Raw genomic sequence first — 21,355 nt, forward strand, 5'->3', positions numbered from 1 at the left:
TCTGCTTGCTGGGATGTATTACTGTACAATGTTACACTATGTCTTTTCATCTTCTGAGAACCACACATCATGCTGTACTATGGCTGCATTATCTCTTCGATATCCTCACACAGTGCACAGTGTGTCTACATCAACATTCTGACTACCGTGTACGATCCTGCATTACATCTGGACCATCTTATCAATGGTCAGGTATCATGCGACACTATGTCTATCTCCTTGATTCTAAACTATGTCCATGTCATCTTCTCATCAACAATGTAAGACACTATGCTGTGTCTAGGTCATCTCCCTGATGAACACATACGATACTACACTCTATCTTCATCATCTTTCTGATGACCACATTTGATCCTAGACTTTGCGCCATCTCCCTCATGACCATGCTTGACGCCAGCCTATGTCTGCATCATCTCTGTGATAACCACACGTGACGCTATGTCTGTGTCACCTCCTGTGAAGGCATGTCATGCTGCTGTATGACTGTGTCATTTCCCTGACAACATGAGCAAGCCTCCACTCTAAGTCACCTCTCTGATAATCACATATGATGCTACACATATGTTTAATTCTCTTAATGACCATATGTGACTTTACATCGTGCTTGTGTAAATTCCTTAACAGCCCTTTAAGAGATTCTGGCAAAAATGGAATGCTTTTCCCAGGCATGATCTGTTCACTTGTTCTTTGCCTATATTTGCTCCTGGTGACTAACATACTTTTAAGTAGTTACTTTGTGTTATAATCAGTTGTAGAATTTTGCCAGTGATTCATTTTAATTACAGTCTTTATTATTGTCTCCCTTTTCAAAATTATATTTGCATGCTCGTTCTCTTACTCACTAGGACTTTTCAAACATGGTCCTTTAATCATACGTACATGTCCTTTTTACATCCTGGAATATAAACACCCTGAATCTGGAGAATTTTATTTTTTAAACTATTTACTTTCTCATCTTCTCACAGATCTTTCCTTTTAAAAATCATCCCTTAACTATAATTAATCTGCCCTTTTCATTTTAAATATCATTCTCATTTATACAAAAAATCTATTCACTAAATATATATGGAGTACCTACTTTGTGCCAGGAATAGTTTTAGGAGCATAGGATATATCAATGAACAAAAGAGATGGGAATCTCTTTCCTCCTGGAGCTAAGTTGTAGACAGGGGGACAATAAATGATACTGTGCATGTGTTTTATATAGAATATTAGATTATATAGAATGCCAGGAGTTGGTCAGTGCTATGAGGGAAGAAACAAGCAGGGACAAGGAATCAGGATGCTGACGGATGGATGAGAATAATATATAAGCTTGATTCTTTTAGTTTTGTCCTTTCTATCATCTGTTATTTTCCCTAGCAGTGATTCTTTCCTTGTTCGGTAACACATTACTTCCAAAAAACTCTTTTTCTTTTCTTTGTTTTGTAAACCTCTTCTCCTTCTGTCCCTCCTAAGTCTTGATGTTTAGAGCAATTTTTTTTTTTTATTTATCTCTGGTCTTTGCTCCTCATTCCCTTCTTAAAATTAGATCTCATTCAACAGAGTTAGTTGCCTGTGCAGCTACAATCTGTTTTTTTATATTTATCACCTTCTTCATTTTCACTGGAATTACTCTCAAGGCTGAAATTTTTGGTGTCTTATTCATATTTCTATCTTATAAAAAACTACAATTTCAGGCTATATTATTTTTATGTTTTCTGAAGTTTAAAAATGCTTTTGTAAAATTTAATGTACTAATCTATACTGGATCTCTTTGTCTTATTAACAAACTCTTTTTAAAAATTTTTTCTCTATTTAAAAAAAGTTTTTAAAGATTTTATTTTTTTATTAGTTATCTATTTTATACATATTAGTGTACATAGGACAATCCCAATCTCCCAGTTCATCCCACCACCACCTCCCCACCAACCCCACTCTCCCCCCTTAGTGTCCATACGTTTGTTCTCTACGTCTGTGTCTCTATTTCTGCCCTGCAAACCGGTTGATCTGTACTATTTGTCTAGATTCCACATATATGCGTTAATATACGATATTTGTTTTTCTCTTTCTGACTTACTTCACTCTGTATGACAGTCTCTAAGTCCACCCGTGTCTCTACAAATGACCCATATTTCATTCCTTTTTATGGCTGAGTAATATTCCATTGTATATATGTACTACATCTTCTTTATCCATTCATCTGTCGATGGGCATTTGGGTTGCTTCCATGACCTGGCTATTGTAAATAGTGCTGCAGTGACCATTGGGGTGCATGTGTCTTTTTGAATTATGGCTTTCTCTGGGTATATGCCCAGTAGTGGGATTGCTGGGTCCTATGGTAATTCTATTTTTAGTTTTTTAAGGAACCTCCATACTGTCCTCCATAGTGGCTGTATCAATTTACATTCCCACCAGCAGTGCAAGAGGGTTCCCTTTTCTCCACACCCTCTCCAGCATTTGTTGTTTGTAGATTTCGGATGATGCACATTTTAAATGGTGTGAGGTGATGCCTCATTGTAGTTTTGATTTGCGTTTCTCTAATAATATAAAACTGATGTTGAGCATCCTTTCATGTGTTTGTTGGCAATCTGTATATCTTCTTTGGAGAAATGTCTATTTAGGTCTTCTGCCCATGTTTTGATTGGATTGTTTGTTTTTTTGTAATATTGAGCTGTATGTGCTGTTTATATGTTTTGGAGATTAATCGTTTGTCCCTTGATTCGTTTGCAAATATTTTCTCCCATTCTGAGGGTTTTCTTTTCATCTTGTTTATAGAGTTTCCTTTGCTGTGCAAAAGCTTTGAAGTTTCATTAGGTCCCATTTGTTTATTTTTGTTTTTATTTCCATTACTCTAGAAGGTGGGTCAAAAAAGATCTTGCTGTGATTTCTGTCAAAGAGTGTTCTTCCTATGTTTTCCTATGTATGTTATTTGTCATTTTTCCCTTGTTGCTTTTAATAATTTTTCTTTGCCTTTAATTTTTGTCAGTTTGATTACTGTGTCTCGGCATGTTTCTCCTTGGGTCTATCGTGCCTGGGACTCTCTGTGCTTCCTGGACTTGGGTGACTCTTTCCTTTCCCATGTTAGGGAAGTTTTCAATTATAATCTCTTCAAATATTTTCTCGGGTCCTTCTCTCTCTCTTCTCCTTCTGGGACCCCTGTAATGTGAATGTTGTTGCATTTAATGTTGTCCCAGAGGTCGCTTAGGCTGTCTTCGTTTCTTTTCATTCTTTTTTCTTTATTATTCTGTTCCGTGGCTATGAATTCCTGCATTCTGTCTTCCAGGTCACTTATCTGTTCTTCTGCCTCCGTTATTCTGCTATTGATTCTTCTAGTATATTTTTCATTTCAGTTATTGTATTGTTTATCTCTGCTTGTTTGTTCTTTAATTCTTCTAGATCTTTGTTAAACATTTCTTGCATCTTCTCGATCTTTGCCTCCTTTCTTTTCCTGAGGTCCTGGATCATCTTCACTATCATTCTTCTCAATTCTTTTTCAGAAGGTTGCCTATCTCCACTTCATTTAGTTGTTTTTCTGGGGTTTTATCTTGTTCGTTTATCTGGTACATAGTCCTCTGCCTTTTCATTTTGTCTATCTTTCTGTGAATGTGGTTTTTGTTCCACAGGCTGCAGGATTGTAGTTCTTCTTGCTTCTGCTGTCTGCCCTCTGGTGGATGAGGCTGTCTAAGAAGCTTGTGCAAGTTTCCTGATGGGAGGGACTGGTGGTGGGTAGAGCTGACTGTTGCTCTGGTGGGCAGAGCTCAGTAAAACTTTAATCCACTTGTCTGCTCATGGGTGGGGCTGGGTTCCCTCCCTCTTGGTTGTTGGGCATGAGGCGACCCGATGCTGGAGACTACCAGGCTCTTGGTTGGGGCTAATGGCGGACTCTGGGAGAGCTCACCTCAAGGAGTACTTCCCAGAACTTCTTCTGCCAGTGTCCTTGTCTCTGCAGTGAGCCACAGCCACCCCACGCTTCTGCAGGAGACCCTCCAACACTAGCAGGTAGGTCTGGTTCAGTCTCCTATGGGGTCACTGCTCCTTCTCCCAGGTCCTCATGCACACACTACTTTGTGTGTGCCCTCCAAGAGTGGAGTCTCTGTTTCCCCCAGTCCTGTCGAAGTTCTGTAATCAAATTCTGCTAACCTTCAAAGTCTGATTCTCTGGGAATTCCTCCTCCTGTTGTCAGACCCGCAGCTTGGGAAGCCTGATGTGGGGCTCAGAATCATCAATATAGTGGGTGGACTTCTGTTGTATAATTGTTCTCCAGTTTGTGAGTCACCCTCCCAGCAGTTATGGGATTTGATTTTATTGTGATTGCGCCCCTCTTACCATCTCATTGCAGCTTCTACTTTGTCTTTGGATGTCGGCTGTCTTTTTTGGTGAGTTTCAGTGTCTTCCTCTTGATGATAGTTCAGCAGTTAGTTGTGATTCCGGTGCCCTTGCAAGAGGAAGTGAGCACACGTCCTTCTACTCCGCTATCTTGAACCAATCTCTCTTATTAACAAACTCTTAAAACAGTTGGATCACTTTTCTTTAAGGCTTTTGAAATGTCCAGCCAAGTTGCAAGTTTTATATTTTAATCATATTAATTCTAACATAGCAGTTTTGTCTACAATTTTTGTTTTGTCTACAGTTTTTGTCTGACAATTCCCTATCCTTGCTAATTTTACCTTGATGTAATCTATAATTTGTGGTGAGACAGCATCCTTCACCTGGGCAGATAAATTTTAATTTTTTTTCTGACAGCAATTTTACTACTTCTGTTTTTCTCCTTCTATGCTTATTTAACTCCTCTATTCCTTTTTTTTTGTTTTAAAATACATTTATTTATTTATTTATTTTTGGCTGCGTTGGGTCTTTGTTGCTGTGTGGGCTTTCCCTAGTTGCGGCGAGCAGGGGCTACTCTTCGTTGCAGTGCACAGGCTTCTCATTGTGGTGGCTTCTCTTATTGTGGAGCATGGGCTCTAGGCGCACAGGCCTCAGTAGTTGTGGCACGCGGGCTCAGTAGTTGTGGCTCACGGGCTGTAGAGCACAGGCTCAGTAGTTGTGCTCATGGGCTTAGTTGCTCCGCAGCATGTGGAATCTTCCCGGACCAGGGATTGAACCTGTGTCCCCTGCATTGGCAGGCAGATTCTCAACCACTGTGCCATCAGGGAAGCCCCAACTCCTCTATTCCTTAATTCTAAGGAAATGTATCTACTATTGTACTTCATGTATCCATCCATCCACCCATCCATCTACCCTCCATCCATCCGTCCATCCTACATCTATTTATTGTGTTTACTATGAGTTTGGCACTTCTGGGCATTGGGGACCCGATAGGGAACAAACCATTCTCTTAGCCTTTTCTGTTGAAAGGGGTTTCTTAGTGCCTGTTCTTCATTCATTGAGTAGTGAACGCTGTTCCTTCTCAGGAAGGCCTCTCGATCTTCTGTAACCCTAGACTCATATTTGGTGTGTGATGTTAGTCTTGCTGTTTATTTCATCCTCAGCCTCTCAGAACTTGTTTTAATTCCCCTTTTTTCTCTTAAAAACTTTATTCTTTTTGGATTCCTGTCTCCCCATTCCCATCTACCTTGGAACCCGGTATCTCTTCTAATAAGCTTGGGGCTAGAGAGACTCCTTTTCACTCTCTTCTCCTGCAGTGGAACCAGCTTGCATTTTAAGTATTAAGTGGCTGGTTCTCACCGCAGGCAAGAAGACAAACTTAGCACAGAGTGTGTGTGTCAGAGGGATAGATATTTAGATGATTCAGGGCATGTGGTCAAAGTTCTGTGTTTCAGATGAATTTATATATATCTCAACTCCTCTCAAAAAGGAACAGCAAGAGTTTTCAGTGCAGCCACGAGAAAATGCATTACCAAATTGGAAGGCCATGTAGGTGAAATTTCAAAGGTGAGTTGCTTTCTCATTGGAGCAATTTATTTATTTTCAAAAAAATAGGCAGCTGGCTTAGTATAAATAGGTCTATTGGCACTGATGGTACCAAGGTTTGGCCAGTTATCTCACATTTTCTAGAAATCAGTTACCTAAAGACTTTATTTTTAAAAGTGTCCTGAAACTCAGCGTAATAAATGATTTCTAAAACCTTTTACAAAGTATAAAACAGCATTCTCCTCAGCCATGAGCAAAAGATTCTGTTAGCTAAAAATACTTATTAAAGCTATTAAGAAGCTAATAAAGTATTTTTCCTGGTTCTAGTAAACACACAAGTTTATATTACGCAAAAGACACGCTGCACAGCAAATATCAAGTGTCCTGTAGATTAGATGCAATTGAGGAAGTATTTCCTGGAAACATTTAACACTTAACGAAGTTAAAAATGACCTATTTTGAAACTTGAAAGCTGTAGTTTAGGATTTTATATCAGCTCCTCCCAAAAGCTTATGCACAGAGCAGGGCCATCCAATCAGGGATCTGAGGTTTAGATGTGTCCTCAGAATATTGTATTGAAGGCTGGGACTGGTGACTCTCACCCCCTAGTTTGGCCCAATTCTTTGGTCTCATACCTGAGATAGATTTCTCGTTCCTTGTAAACTATCAGCTTGATGGTTTCAAGTCTCTGCAGGCTCCTGCTGGAGCCCGGGGCCCCCCGCTGCTGTGCTGTCTCCCCATCTCCTGCCTTTGCACCTGCTGCTGGTGGCCACTGCCCCCTTGCCCATCAGGGTTGGTCTCTGAGACTGTGCAGGACACATCTTCTTCACAGGCTGGGAGGCCTTGGGGACTGGCAGGAAGAGGGATGGGATGTGTGACCGTGGGAGACAGGCCACAGAGGGAGCCCAGGCCATGTTGCTGAGAGTCTGGTGTGTCACACTCAATAAGCGCACGTTTGTGTGTGTGTGTATGTGTGTGTGTGTGTGAATAGAGTTCTCAAACTTTATTACTGCATTTTATGCTTGTTAAGTATATATTACCTATTGAATTGCCATCCAGTGATGGCATTTCTCTGGGGTGCCAAGCTAAGGTATTCATTCATTCATTCGTTCATTCACTTAGCAAATACTTTTTTTTTTTTTTTTTTTTGCGGTATGTGGGCCTCTCACTGTTGTGGCCTCTCCCGTTGCGGAGCACAGGCTCCGGACGCGCAGTCTCAGCGGCCATGGCTCACGGGCCCAGCCGCTCTGCGGCACATGGGATCTTCCCAGACCAGGGCACGAACCCGTGTCCCCTGCATCGGCAGGCGGACTCTCAACCACTGAGCCACCAGGGAAGCCCAGCAAATACTTTTTGAAAGCTCCCACTGTGCTAGGCATTATGCTAGGCCCTAGTGACACTGTGATGAAAAAAGCCATGGCCTTGGGACTTGCCCTCATCAACCCTTCAGTTACAGAGGAAGTGGCCCAAATTGTCATCTTCTGATGCTTTAGAAAAGGTTATAAGCATGATGTCCAGAGGAACCAAGGACTAACACTTTTCTCTGCTGCTCAGATACCATGTGACGATGCCTGGCATGTAGGGGCTCTCAGGACACATTGATGGAAAGTTCTGTGCTTTAAGTAGCAGCAGACAGAAAGTCCTCCCTTAGTGGCCCTGACATTCTGTACCACAGATTGAGGGACGATCCCTATGCTTGTGATGACAGAAAGTTGGTTTGCAGCGGTGACATCGAGGTGTGGGTATGAAGATGCCTGGCTTGGGTTCTCATCCACACCAGGGCTCTGCCTCTTGGTTTGCGTGGGGAGATTGGCATCAGGAGCCTTTGGAAGGAAGCTGGGTGGGGAACACTCAAAGTATGACGGAGCTTTGGTTTTTATCCTTAGAACCGTGTGTGACGGGTGGGCAATCAAACTTTACTGTCTAGATTTTAATTTTCATGTATTAGTCCCTGCAATATTTTTCCCATCCTGAAGGAACTGTTCTATGTAAGAATAAATACCAGGCTGAGAAGGTGACAGGTACTTAGTAATGTCCCCTTTCTGCTGATTAAAAATATAGTGGGAATCAAATTACACAAACCTGTGGTCACTTTTCTTCTTTCTTGCTTATAGATTTCTTTCAACCCCCAAGGGAACCGTCTTCTCACTGGCAGCTCTGACAAAACAGCTAGAATCTGGGATGTTCAGACGGGTCAGTGCTTCCAGGTTCTTGAGGGACACACAGATGAAATCTTTTCATGTGCTTTCAACTATAAAGGTGACATAATCATTACAGGTAGGGGAGAAATAAACACCATCGACTTAGTTTTCCTTTCAAATTGGCTGTTAGAGTTACGAAGCTGGATACCAAAAGGAGACACCCCCATCCCCACCAGGGTCCCTAGCTCATCTTGGTGCCTTTTATGTCCTTTATTTCATTTTAGTTGCATTGCAGAACCACAGGAGTGAGCTCTGCCACTGACTGTAAGGCTTTATGAATTCTCAGTTTCAGTTGCTCCAGGCGAAGTAAGAATTCAGTAGCCTGCCTTCTTCCTGTTTACTACATTTCCCCAGGCACAGTCCATCAGATGGTCAATACTCAGTTGACGGCAGTAAATGTTAGTAACTAAAACAAGTCAGGACCTGAGTTCTTCACAGTGGGATTTACAGCCCATTAGAGATTTGTTCTTTGAGTGAAATTGTTTTCTCCTTGGATGTCCCCTCGTGACACATTAATATTGGGGGAAAAGAACACATATTGAGCAATTTTTCAATGATTAACAATTTATTGTGAATAAATTATATTAGCGATATTTTATAAGAACTGGATTGAGATCAGGTTAATTTAGATTGTGGAAAGGGGGAAAAATGACAAGAATGTGGCACTACGTTAGTGCACTGCCTCTGGAGGAAACCTTGGCAGGGAGTGGGATGCTACAGTGGTGTTGGGTAGGGATGCCCTCAGAGGGCACAGAGGAGCGAATCTGCCTAACTCTTAGTGATTCTCATTGTGTCCAGAAGATTTTCACATTGCTTAACTAGTCTAGTAAGTGAAATGTCACATATACAAAGTTGGCTTTATATATTGGCTGATTAGGTAGCTTCCTAATCATATAACTTTAGAGGTGCTGAGAATAATCTCCCCTTTGCCCTGAAATACCACCCCTTTCCACCTAATTATGGATAATTTCTAAAATTGCAGATTACTTCCTTTGGGCTTACGGTTAGCGAGTGTTACTAAAACGTAGGTACTCCTAAGGCAAGGCCATAATAAAGAATGTTGGATCCTTTCTCACAATGAGGAAGGAGGTGGGAGATTGTGACAGGAAGCGCAGGAGCTGAGGGCCAGGCTTTCCTAGTCTACACCGTTCATGTTAAGCCGGGTCAGCTATGCAGTACCTCTTCCCCTCAACCACAGAAGACCCTGAGAGTTAGGGAAGGAATATGTGTTGATTGTGCCTTGTTTTAGTGGTGGCCTTCAAATGCCTGAGCTCTTTTAAGATATTATCGATTTATTTAGTATTTCCCAAAGCACCAACATGCTTAAATACTGACCCACTAGATGCCAGCGCTTATGAGAATGGGGGTGACACGTCTGCCTGGCCTTCAGCAGAGCACTGGGTTTGAACTGATCTGCCCTATTTCTTGTCAGACCCCGGTGTGATTAACTGCATGCATTTTTTAGTGGACTGCCTGAGGGTTTAGAGTCACTAAATGGAAAGAAACTGTCTGGTGTGGTCATGACACTTTTAAAAATAACGAGGTGCCTTTGCGGGGAATGTGCGGTGTTCACAGGCTTTCCCGATCCGTGCAGCCCTCACACTTCCTCTATCGATGGTACCTGCCTGGCCGCTGAGGTTGAGAGAAGCAGCAGCGCCCAGCACTGCTCCGTACCAGGGCCGTCATTCCCACAGACAGAATGTGAATGGCATCCCTGGGGGAGGAGTTGTATCAAGGCTGCTTTGGAAGAGTGTCGATCATAGTCGTGGGGCGGGCGGGAGGATGCAAATTTCACATTCTGACCGACGATGAGAAAAATCTGTTGACATTTTGAGACGTTCCAAAGTGGGATGGGCTGCCCCCTCATAAGCTAGTCACTCAAACCTGGAGATGTTCAAAGTCACCATATTTCCACCTGGTGGCCATGTGTGAAGGTGGGGTGGGGAGATAAGCAGAGGGACGGCCGATGGGGCTGCATTCTCCGGTCCTCTCCAATTCTCAGATGCCATGAATCTCGCGGGGGTGCGTAGGTAGAATGTGAACTTGCCCAATTTATGACTGACATGGAAAAATGCAAAAAAAAAAAAAAAAGATTCCCGCCCCCCAAACGCCTGAGCTGCTGAGGGGCTCTCCAGCTGGGCACCGAGGCTCTAGCGCATTAAACATACTGATCATCGACAATGACCCAGAAAATGTCAACCTGTAAAAACAGAGAGAGTTAAGTGAGTAAAATAAAGAAAACTAACTTTGTGAAATTTGCTTTATTAGGTAGCAAGGATAATACCTGTAGGATATGGCGCTGATTGAAGAAAGCCAGTCCATGAGGAAACTTGCCGCTTGGCATCACAGCCAGACAGCAAGCTATTGTGAGAGTTCATGTTTTCTCTTTGTCCACAAGTCAACCTTTCATACACTGTCGTTAGCTTCACAGATACGACCATTAAAGCTGATGGACTTATGTCATTCCTTGATATTATTTGGTAGAGATGACAGGAACAAGCATACTGTGTGGCAAATGTCACTGGTTATTTCAGTTTTCTTTCTTGATAGCATCACGATACTGATAAATGAAACAAGAGTACTGTAACAACGTGTCTCCTAGATTCTACTTTGAAGCCTATTATTATAATTTCTGTTGAATAAAGTTTTTGGAGAAAATGTTTTGTGAATTTTTTGTGCATATCTATGTTTACAATGTATGTTTTCTTCCTTGTGACGAGAACTTTTAACATCTACTCTTCCAGCGGCTTTCAAATATGCAGTACAGTTTTATTAACTATAGTCACCATGCTGTGCATTACATACCAACAACTTAATTATTTTATAACCGGAATTTTATACCTTTTGACCCCCTTCACCCGTTGTGCCTCTGTTCTCCATATGAGTTCAGTGTTTTCCGTTTGTTCGTTGGTTTAGATCCCATATATAAGTGACATCACATGGCACGTATCTTTCTCTGTCTGACATTTAATTTTAGTCTAATGCCCTCAAGCCTCATCCATGTGGTGGCAAATGACAAGATTTTTTTCTTTTTTATGGCTGAGTAGTATTCCATTTTGTGTGTGGCAGACTAGAGTCCTAGAGAAGCATCATCCCAGGGTCTGGATGCTAGTTTCTTTTACAGAACAGGGAGAGGGGGAGGTGAGGAGGTAAAGTAAAAAGGGCCATAAGTTTTGCAAATATCTCCTGGTTTTGCCAGACTGGGGGAGGTGATATGTTAATTTCTTCTTTCCTGCAGCCATCTTCTTGGATTCCAGCTTTCTGAATTAAGCCATTACTCCTTGCCCCAGCACCTCCTCCCCTGATTTACTGGCCTGTTGAACGAGCTTGCGCTTGGTAACATGATTGCAAGAGCACCTCAGCAACAATAATTAGGGAACTTTGAAAAAAAAAACAAGGTTTATTACACACAAGTCCTGTAGGGTACAAGTCACACCCAAGGGCCACACAGGAGGTCAGGTGGAGGGAGGGAAGCATGGGGGTTCACGGGTTCACACTTCATCGGTGAATTTAAAACATAAGGGTGGGAATTAGGACACGGGAAGGGAAGAGTCGGGGTCACTCAGGTGTTTCGTTCTCTAGGTCACCCAGGGCTTTCTGAAAGAGGAAGTCCATGGGTGAGGTGGCCTGGCTCCTGATCTGGGTTTTTTTGTTTTTTGCGGTACGCGGGCCTCTCACTGTTGTGGCCTCTCCCGTTGCAGAGCACAGGCTCCTGACGCACAGGCTCAGCAGCCATGGCTCACGGGCCCAGCCGCTCCGCGGCATGTGGGATCCTCCCGGACCGGGGCACGAACCTGTGTCCCCTGCATCGGCAGGCGGACTCCCAACCACTGCGCCACCAGGGAAGCCCCTGATCTGGGTTTTTTAGCTAGTGTATGTGCCGTACAGCTGGCAATACATTTATTTGAGATGGATGTCTTTGAAATGGAGGCCTTGGCAATCGAAAGCTGCTTTTCTGGCACTTTTCACTACCTATACGGGCTCTACTTTCATCTGGGTATCGTAAGGTACAGTGAAGTGTGTGTAGGGTCTGGAGTCAGATTGTCTATGTACATATTCTCATTCCAACTCTTCATTCTTGGACAAGTCGCCTCACCACTCTGAGGTTTCTCATCTGGAAAGTGGTAACAGTGATAGTTGTTGTCTTGAGGATTAGGAATACCTGGCACATGGCAAGCATGAGGATAATGTTTCCTGTTATTATGATCAATAACTTAGCAATCATCTTTAAAAAAAACTGTGCTTCATATATAAACACGTCTTTCAGGAAAGAACAGTGTTGTTTACTCAGAAATCATAGTTGAAATATAACTTGTTTAATGTATTAGAGGTATCTTAGGGAGGATTGTAAATCAAATTTTTATCAATGAACACTTAAGAGTCTTGGAATAATTGTCCCTTTGTAACCAAGCAGGACCCTATGGGGCCTTCCCAGGACAGGCCTTCTCCCGCATCCTCTGCTTTAGCTCCTCTCTGCGGTACCTAGGTAGCAGTATTTGATGCACATTTCCTGAGCTGTTTTATAGATGTGACTCACCTCCCTCTCCCCGCCTCCACCAAATGGAAGACATTAACTACTTGATGAACTTGAGCACAGAGCCCCAGGCCTCCTGGAGGCTAAGGACCGAACATGTGAACCCCTATGATACCACCCTGTTACCTCACCGTCAGCCAATCAGAGAACTGTGCCCAGCTGGTCCCATACGCTTCGACACCCGCCCCTGCCCCAACCTGGCTTTTTTTTTTTTTTTTTTTTAATTCTCCAAAATTCTAAACAGTTTTATTGAGTATAACTGACAGTAAGTTGCACATATTTAAAGTATACAATTTGATAACGTTTGACTTATGAACACACCTGTTAAGCCATCACCACACTCAAGATAATGAACATATCTATCACCCCCCGCCCCCAGTTTCCCTGAGCCACTTTATAGCTTCTCCCACCGGCCCCTCACTACACCCAGGCAACTGTTGGTCTGCCTTCTGTCACTGTAGATTAGTTTGCATTTTCTAGAATTTTATATAAATAGAATCATACAGTATACACTTGTTTTTTTAGTCTGACTTCTTTCACTCAGCAAAATTATTGTGGCACATATATACAATGGAATATTACTCAGCCATAAAAAGAGACGAAATTGAGCTATTTGTAATGAGGTGGATAGACCTAGAGTCTGTCACACAGAGTGAAGTAAGTCAGAAAGAGAGAGACAAATATCGTATGCTAACACATATATATGGAATTTAAGAAAAAAGAAATGTCATGAAAAACCTAGGGGTGAAACAGGAATAAAGACACAGACTTACTAGAGAATGGACTTGAGGCTATGGGGAGGGGGAAGGGTAAACGGTGACAAAGCAATAAAGAGGCATGGACATATATACACTACCAAACGTAAGGTAGATAGCTAGTGGGAAGCAGCCGCATAGCACAGGGAGATCAGCTCGGTGCTTTGTGACCGCCTGGAGGGGTGGGATGGGAGGGTGGGAGGGAGGGAGACGCAAGCGGGAAGAGATATGGGAATATATGTATATATATAACTGATTCATTTTGTTGTGAAGCTGAAACTAACATACCATTGTAAAGCAATTATACTCCAATAAAGATGTTAAAAAAAAAAAACAGCAGAGTAAACCCAAAGAAAATGGGAGCATATTAAAAAAAATAAAAAATAAAAAAAAATAAAAAGATGACCATACCAAGTATTGGCAAAGACATGGAGGAACTGGAATTCTCACTCACTGCTCGTGAGAAATGTAACATGGTTCAGCACTTTAGAAATAGACAACCTGGCTTTTAAAAGTGCTTTGCTGAAACCCTTCGGGGAGCTCAGGGCTTCGTAGGGCATGAGCCACCCGTCTCCTCGCGTGGCTCCAAACTCCGACGTTTTGGTTTGTTTGGTCTCGCTGTGCCTTGGGCACGCAAAGTTGCGCTAACACTTGTAGAGGTTTTCTTTCACACAGAGGAGCCGAGACGTGCGATCATTAATATAGATGATTATGGCTTAATCTATCCTCATATGTTTAGATTTCATATAGAATTTTATGAGTGAATTGTGCTCATAAAAATGGAATATCTTTTCTAACAACTCATATCTAAAACTGCAGTAGCTCATGATTTAGCATAATGTCTTATTTAAAGGCAAAATAAATGCTTTTAGAACTAAGCAATGCTCTTTATACATGAAAGTCTTACATGGCCACTTAAAAACACATCTATAATCTTTAAGTTACAAGTGAATTTATTATCCTATGTTTTTCCACTGCTTCTGTTACTCTTAAGTTACCTTTCTTGGGTCTCGAAAGGGATGAGATTTGAAGTAAAAAAAAAAAGCTATTACGATGTTAAAAGACATATTCCTTTTCAAAAACAGGTTTGTAAACTGACTCAGAATTCCTACAATAATTTTAGTTATCTTACCAAGATTATTTTATGTTTTGTTTAACTTCACGGTTATCTCAGTTTGGTCTGTAAGTAACAAAACACATGGTTAAAACAAGGTTAGTTAGTCCCCTAGTTGGCTGTGCAGTGACATGATGACACGAGGACCCGGCATTTGGGGCTTTCCCCTCTGCCATCCTGGTTGGCGTCTGTCCTATGTATTCTTCCTAGTTGCCAGATGGCTGACACTATTTTCTTAGTTTAAGTATCTTGCTATCTCTTTTCATTTCATCAAATCCAGAAGAGAACTTCTTACTTCTCTCCCTGTTATTTCCACATGCTAGATACCATCTTAGCAGTTCTATTTCTGCTACCGATGGAATCATCTCTCGCTTTTTCTCCTTTATTTTCTCTATCCACCCACCCAATCATAAACACTTTCCTCAATTAAAAAACAAATCCTAGCTCTCCAGTCTTACTGCCATTTTAATCTGTAATCTATAATCTCATTACCCCTGCACTAGAAACTGAAACAGTCTTCTGAATGATATTGGCTTCCTTTTGCTCTATCAGATTATTCCTTTCTAAAATAGACAGAAAAAATTCCAAATGTTTATATGTTTTACAGTTTACAAGACTTTTGCAAAAATCAGTTCATTTCTTGATGAGGAACAAAGTAGGAATAATTAGAACCTAAATTTAGAGCTGATAACACATGTTTAGGAGAGGGAAAAGGTGGCTTGCCCCAAGATCATATGATAATGATTGAATGATGATAGGAAAACACTCTCTTACTATAACATAAAATCTGAGCTAGAAAGGGAGTTGTATTTGATGCTCTTGAAATTAGAAAGGCTCTCAAAAATTTTCTCATGAAAATTTATGGCTTGATGTTTCATGATTTTGGTTTGGTTACACGAGGGTAGTCTATGTTTGGGAATGCCACTTTTAGGATTTCCCTACTCTTTTAGGGTAAATCCAGTGGAATTTCACAGGCCTCTGAGGTCAAGTCATCATAACATCTGGAAGGCTCCACCAGGGAGCTGGTATAACTTTGAGTCTTTTACCCCTTTTTATTCCCCTCCCACACCTTCTTCTCCTTCCCTCTTAAACACCCTGGTTTTTATAAGAAATCCCCAGGATGGATACTGGCTTAGAACATGGAGGGGACATGATTAAGTTGTGTGTGTTTGTGTGTGCGTATGCATGTCGGGGGCTCCTTAAATTCTGCAAGGCAAGGCAAAACCATCAGTTTCTCTCTATTCCTAAATTTCCTCTGGAGTTTGGAGTTTTAGGCTGTATTACCTAGAACTGAAAAATGAGCTTATCTGCAGTATGCAAGAGATGGAAATCCTAGAAAAGTTATATGGAAGCTGTAAATACAATGAGGACAGACTTATCTATTCTACCTTTTAGGAAATGTTGGATGAATCTCTGAACAAAAGTTGCCTTTACTAGTATTTTCTTGGGACTGTGAGATCTAATCAAGTAATCACCACAAGTCAGATGACCTTGTATTTTACTGAGAAATGAAGAACACACTTTCTACTGCTCTCACTAGTGAAAAGTAGGAAATGCTGAGTTTTAAAAGTGTATAAGCTTACACACTTGTATTCTCTTATCTCAGCAGGTGGCAGTGTTTATCTTTTGGCAAATAAGTTCTTTTAGCTGCAAATGAAGAGTGTAAAAAGTAAACTTTTTATTCTTTGTTCTTTACAGATCAGGTTACTTGGGGCTATGTGACAATGCTCAGAGTGTGGTGTGGCTTAAAGCTTAGGACCATGTTGGCATATCTGAGGCAAGTGACATGGCTCATCGATCCTGATGCAGCGTAGGGACAGTTTTCCATATATTTATGAGAACACCAACCAGTAATAATAAATAAAAGATAGTTCTATTTTTCTCTATAGATCCCTCTATTGGAAACCAAGTTATAATTATTTATTTTATAATGACACAATCTATCAAGGAATCCAACATTCAATTATGTCTTTTGATAGTAATACTTGATCTATTGTTTTAGGTTTGAATAAAGTTGATTGTAATTTCAGTGGGTTAAGAGGCTAAGGATTGTGAATACTTTGAATTTTATTATTTTAATGTAATTGTAAATCAAAAGGGTCAAACTGGTTTGGTAATCAAAGACAAAAAAGTCTGAGACTAAATTAACAGGCTAATTATTAATGACGGGAAACCATCTGCTGTCACTTTCATTTCAGAAGGAGTTCCAAGTTTCAAAGGAGAGTCAGTTTCACAGAGTAGAAAGATGAAATACTGAGATAGTCTCTGGTTGACAAGTGCTCCATTAAGGTGGCAGCTTTGGAAATGGGGTGACTGTCTAATTGGCCTTCAGGTATATCTGGCAGCCCTTGGTTAGCTGCAAAGGGGACAAGAAAGCGGTCTGGGGACATGTCCAAAGAAAGAAGGATTACTCAGTGTTGCGGGTGGAGGGTTTTCTGTGGTGGCCACTTCCTGGAAGATGTTGGGGGAGCAGGTGCTTTGTTGCCATTACACTGTCATAAAGGTTCTTATTTGGTGGGGTGAGTGGCTGCCATTAGAGCCAGTTTCTCATGAGTGACAGTATTTTGGTGATTAAAAACATAGACTGCAATCAAAATGCTTGTTTTAATATCCTGCTTAACTACTTGGATGTGGGACCTTGAGAATTCAAACGCTCCTTGACTCAGTTTTCTCATCTAGAAAATGGGACTAATAATAGTGTGTGGGGAGTTTGTGAGGATTAAATAAGTTAATAGACACATAAAGAACCTGATACCTCATGAACATGTAATTAATGGGTAGCTAACATTATCTGTAGACACTGCTTCAGTGACTTGGATTTAAAGGACTTAAGAAAGAATTTGCATATTCAAGGCAAATTTTCTCATAAATTTATTATGGTTTGGGGCATCTCTGCAATAGATATAAAAATCTTCCAATTTACCTTCTCCTAGGAAACTGATGGGGAGTAGAATAAATGCAGCAAATATTTTGAGTGTTCATCTCTCATAAATTCTTACGGATTCAGGAATGAGAATAAAGTTTTAGTTCAGCTTGATAAACATGTATTGGTCATGGCTCTGAATTAGCCCAGTTTTTCAGTATTTTTCCCTCTTTGCAAAGCTGTAAACTTCTAAGTGAAGTTTCATCCAGCATTCACAGCCATAGGAGTCACTGTTGAGGAGGAAGAAGAAGCAAATGCCATTAATTAAGTGGAATTTCTAAATTCTTCTTGAAACTCTCCTCTCAGTATTTGGGAAGATAAGATGTTTGTATTAGAAAAATTAGAGGAAATTTATTAAATACTTCTTTCTTAAAAATATCTTAAAAGTGGAAATATTCCCCCAGGGTGTTCGGACGTGCTTATTAAAATTTCAGTGATTCATACATATTGGAGGAGTTGACAGATGACCCTAAATTTGAATTTTAATTACTCATAGTGTCGATCAAAGAAGCCAGCGCCCCTTCATTAAAGGTGATCACAGACACACTTCCCACCGGCACCTCCAGTGCGTTGACCTGTAATATTTTGGGTGTGGGTTTATGCTGCACGTGCAATGATTCCCTTGGAATCTTTTGTGGTGTGGTTCCTGCTCTAGTACTTTTTTTCATCTTATACACCTTGTTATTTGCAAATATTTCTAGGACACACTCTCATCCTTAATTATGGAAATAGCAATTCAAGGGGGAATGCCTGAAGTTCTGTTCAGTGAAGATGTGGTTTTTTCCCTGTTTTCCCAGAGAAGTGCGTATTCCTGGAGTGGAGGAAGACACTGGGTGTTTTCCCCCAGGCAAGAGGAGACTTGTTTTCTAGGTGTGTCTGGAGCAAAAGAACATGTAAAAGAAGAAAATAACAATTCTTCCCTAGGCTAGAAAATCTCCAACATTAAGTAGAGTAGTGGTTATAGTTATTACCTCTTGGGTTATTACCATGAATAAACAATTAGTTTGAACCATATGAAATTTTGATAACTTTTGATTTACAAAAAGTAATTTCATATGGTTCAACCTAATAAATTGCTGTGTATGTGCAGGTTGAGAGATTTTTTTTTGTCCAGGTGTGTCTTCAAACAGATCCTTGAGAGTGGCGCACAACCATTATCGCATCCTGGGGTCCTCCTGCAGAGGGCAGGTGGTGGGCTTCAAACAAAGGCTGATGATACCTTAACCTACATGGTCGTGGTAGAGAAAACCCACTTAACATGGTGTGTGGCAAAGAGAGTGGACTTTGGAATAAGACAGTGTTCAACTTGTTATTCTCTTCTTATGAGCAAGTCATTTTACCTTTCTGAGTTTGTTTCCTCATCTATAAAATGGAAAGAAAATAATAGAATGAAATGAGATAATGCACATGGAGAAAAACTAGCCCAGGGCTTGTGGTATAGTTGGCAGTTAATAAGTGTCCTTGACCTTCCACTTCTCCTTTGAGAGATGGAATCAGTGCTGCCTTGTGTGATGGAAAAAGTGATCTTGCATGAGTTGTCCTTGGTGAGAGCAAGGGCAGCCTCTCTGCCTTTGTGAAGGCCCTTTGCCCACATTGCAGCACAGAGATTTCCCTTCTAAATGTGCTTCTCTCAGCCACTCACTCAGGTTTTACTGACTCCTTTGGGAAAGGCAGTTGGCCTATATTTAGAATAGCCTCAGCTGCTTTCTTAAGCATTTGAGCTAATGCTTACTTACAAGTATTAATCAAAAACATTTTTAAGCATTGGCTATACGTCCACATTTTGTTTCAAACAATCTTTTAAATATCTCTAGGGTCTTTTTACATTTGGTTTGAAGGAGGAGGATATAAATAGAAGTATATGAATCTATATGTCTGAAAACAAGCCTCTTTATAGGGAATTCAGTTGCTACAAAATATACCTTATAATATATAGAAATAATTATTAGTAAATGAGTCATATTAGTGGGTTTCGCCTTCAACTTTGAACAGTCCAGTGAGGTAAGGATATCAGGTCAGGCATTCATATAGTTCACTGAGTAAAAATTGGAAGTTCCAGTTTCTTGTTCTTATGTTCCAAGGCATCTGTGAGTTGGCCTTAACCTACATTTCTGGCCTTAATCTTCCCTGCTCCCCTATTCCCCGGGTGTTATGGGCTGTGTCCTCCCAAAATTTGTATGTTGAAGTCCTAATCCACTTCAGAATGTAATTGTATTTGGAGATAAAGCCTTTAAAGAGGTGATGAAGTTAAGGTTTTTAGGATTGTCCCTAATCCAATCTGACTGGTGTCCAAAGAGGAAATTTGGACACACAAAGAGATACCAGCGCAGCTCGTGCACAGAGAAAAGACCATGTGAGGACACAACAAGAAGATGGTTATATGCATGCTAATCTTGGACTTCCAGCCTCCAGAACTGTTGAGAAATAATTCTCTGTTGTTTAAAACACCCAGTCTGTGATGTTTTGTTGTGGTAGCCTGAGCAGACTGATACAGCGGATAACTAGACTACTCATCAGGTCTCATAGACGTGCCAGACTTTCCTTTCCCTGTGATTTTCCTTTCCCCTACTGTCTTAGCCCATTTGGTCTGCTGTAAGAGAATGCCATAGATTAGGTGGCTTATAAACAACAGAAATTTATTTTTTTAACAGTTTTAGAGTCTGGGAAGTCCAAGTTCAAGGCTCAGCAGATAAGGTATCTGGTGAGAACCTGCTTCCTGGTTCACAGATGGCTGTTCTCTTGCTGTGTCCTCACAGGGCAGAAGGGGCAAGGGACCTCTGTGGGTTTGCTTTTATAGGGGCACTAATCTCATTAATAAGGGTTCTACCTTCATGATCTAATTACCTCTTGAAGGACTTACTTCCTAATACCAATCACATTGGGGGTTAGTTTTCAATACACGAATTTTGGGGAGACACAAACGTTCAACTTACAGAACCTACCTACCCTAAACTTCCTCTTCCTGTATCTCTAGCTTGGAAATCCTCCCTCCAATGCTTCATATATACCCCAGATATTTTCTTTTTTCTTGAATTATTCTTCCTACCCACCTTCACTCCTCCAAGGTAGAAAAGATCTTCCTCCCAATTCGATTCATGCATGTTTATTTTATAATTTTAAGTCATTATTCTTGAAAATAAAGACCAGAGTTTCCAGAACATGTGCTGGAGATGAAAAAGATGAAGGGGCCATGGGATCATTGGAGGTAACTGTGGCTTGCTTTTAGGATGAAGGAGGCTTATGCATGATTTTAGACTGGGGAAATGATTCTAGCGGAGAAAGAAAGGTTGAAAAATTAGAAGAAAATTTGCTGGAACCAGGTATCAAAGGAGACAGAAGAGGTGGTCAAAGAACAGACAGGGAAGTGTTGACAGTGAAAGGAGAACCAGCTCCTGTTCTGAGACTGGAGGAGAGGATGTGGGAAAGAGGATGGTTTTGCTAACTTTGTAGTTTGTCATTTCTAAAATCCTTGAGAGTATGAGCTCCTGAGCCGGACTCCTGAATTCCTCCTGAATTCCTTACCCATTATGCTGGATCTATGACCTGGATGGCTTTTAAATTTCATTCAGTCTTAGTGTTTTCATGTCTACAGTGGGTAAAATCATCAGTCATCAAAGAATTAAAGGGATCACACATGTAAAGCACATGTTAGCACAGAAACTAACAAAAGTGATAACAATAAATCTTATTACTGTTGTCAATGACAAAGACCAGCAAGGATATGCCTGTATTTGAACAATTTGGGGTGATTGTTCCTTGGAGAGAGAAGGCACTCCCGTGGGGAAACATGGAGTGTTTCAGGAAAAGAATGTTAGAAAGGATTTATTATAAAATTTGGCCTGTGTTAGGTTCTTTTGGGAAGTGTTAAGGGACTTTTCTCTAGATTGGATGCTGTCAGGAAGTGGGGTGATTCTATGATTGGATATCTTCATAAATTTTATGCAAGGCTAAAGTTGTAATTGGTAAAGGAGCAGC

General features: G+C 40.9%; 1 protein-coding gene across 5 annotated transcripts in view; it reads left to right on the forward strand.

Annotated features, from left to right (window-relative positions):
* DAW1 (dynein assembly factor with WD repeats 1) overlaps window positions 1–10,702 on the forward strand; it is a gene marked incomplete at its 3' end in the record, with an annotated part of 61,843 nt that extends 51,141 nt beyond the window's left edge. For 3 of the 5 annotated variants that reach the window (XM_079924093.1, XM_079924091.1, XM_079924094.1), the window contains 3 exons: window positions 5,798–5,874; window positions 7,968–8,130; window positions 10,323–10,702. In XM_079924093.1, coding sequence (XP_079780219.1) covers window positions 5,798–5,874; window positions 7,968–8,130; window positions 10,323–10,357 — 275 coding nt within the window. Of the gene's footprint in view, window positions 1–5,797; window positions 5,875–7,967; window positions 8,304–10,322 lie in introns of those variants that run through there. The other 2 variants (XM_079924092.1, XM_079924090.1) reach the window with 2 other exon arrangements.
* Window positions 10,703–21,355: the final 10,653 nt, after the last annotated feature.

Source organism: Stenella coeruleoalba (genome assembly GCF_951394435.1).
Source record: "Stenella coeruleoalba genome assembly, chromosome: 6".
Lineage (NCBI taxonomy): Eukaryota > Metazoa > Chordata > Mammalia > Artiodactyla > Delphinidae > Stenella > Stenella coeruleoalba.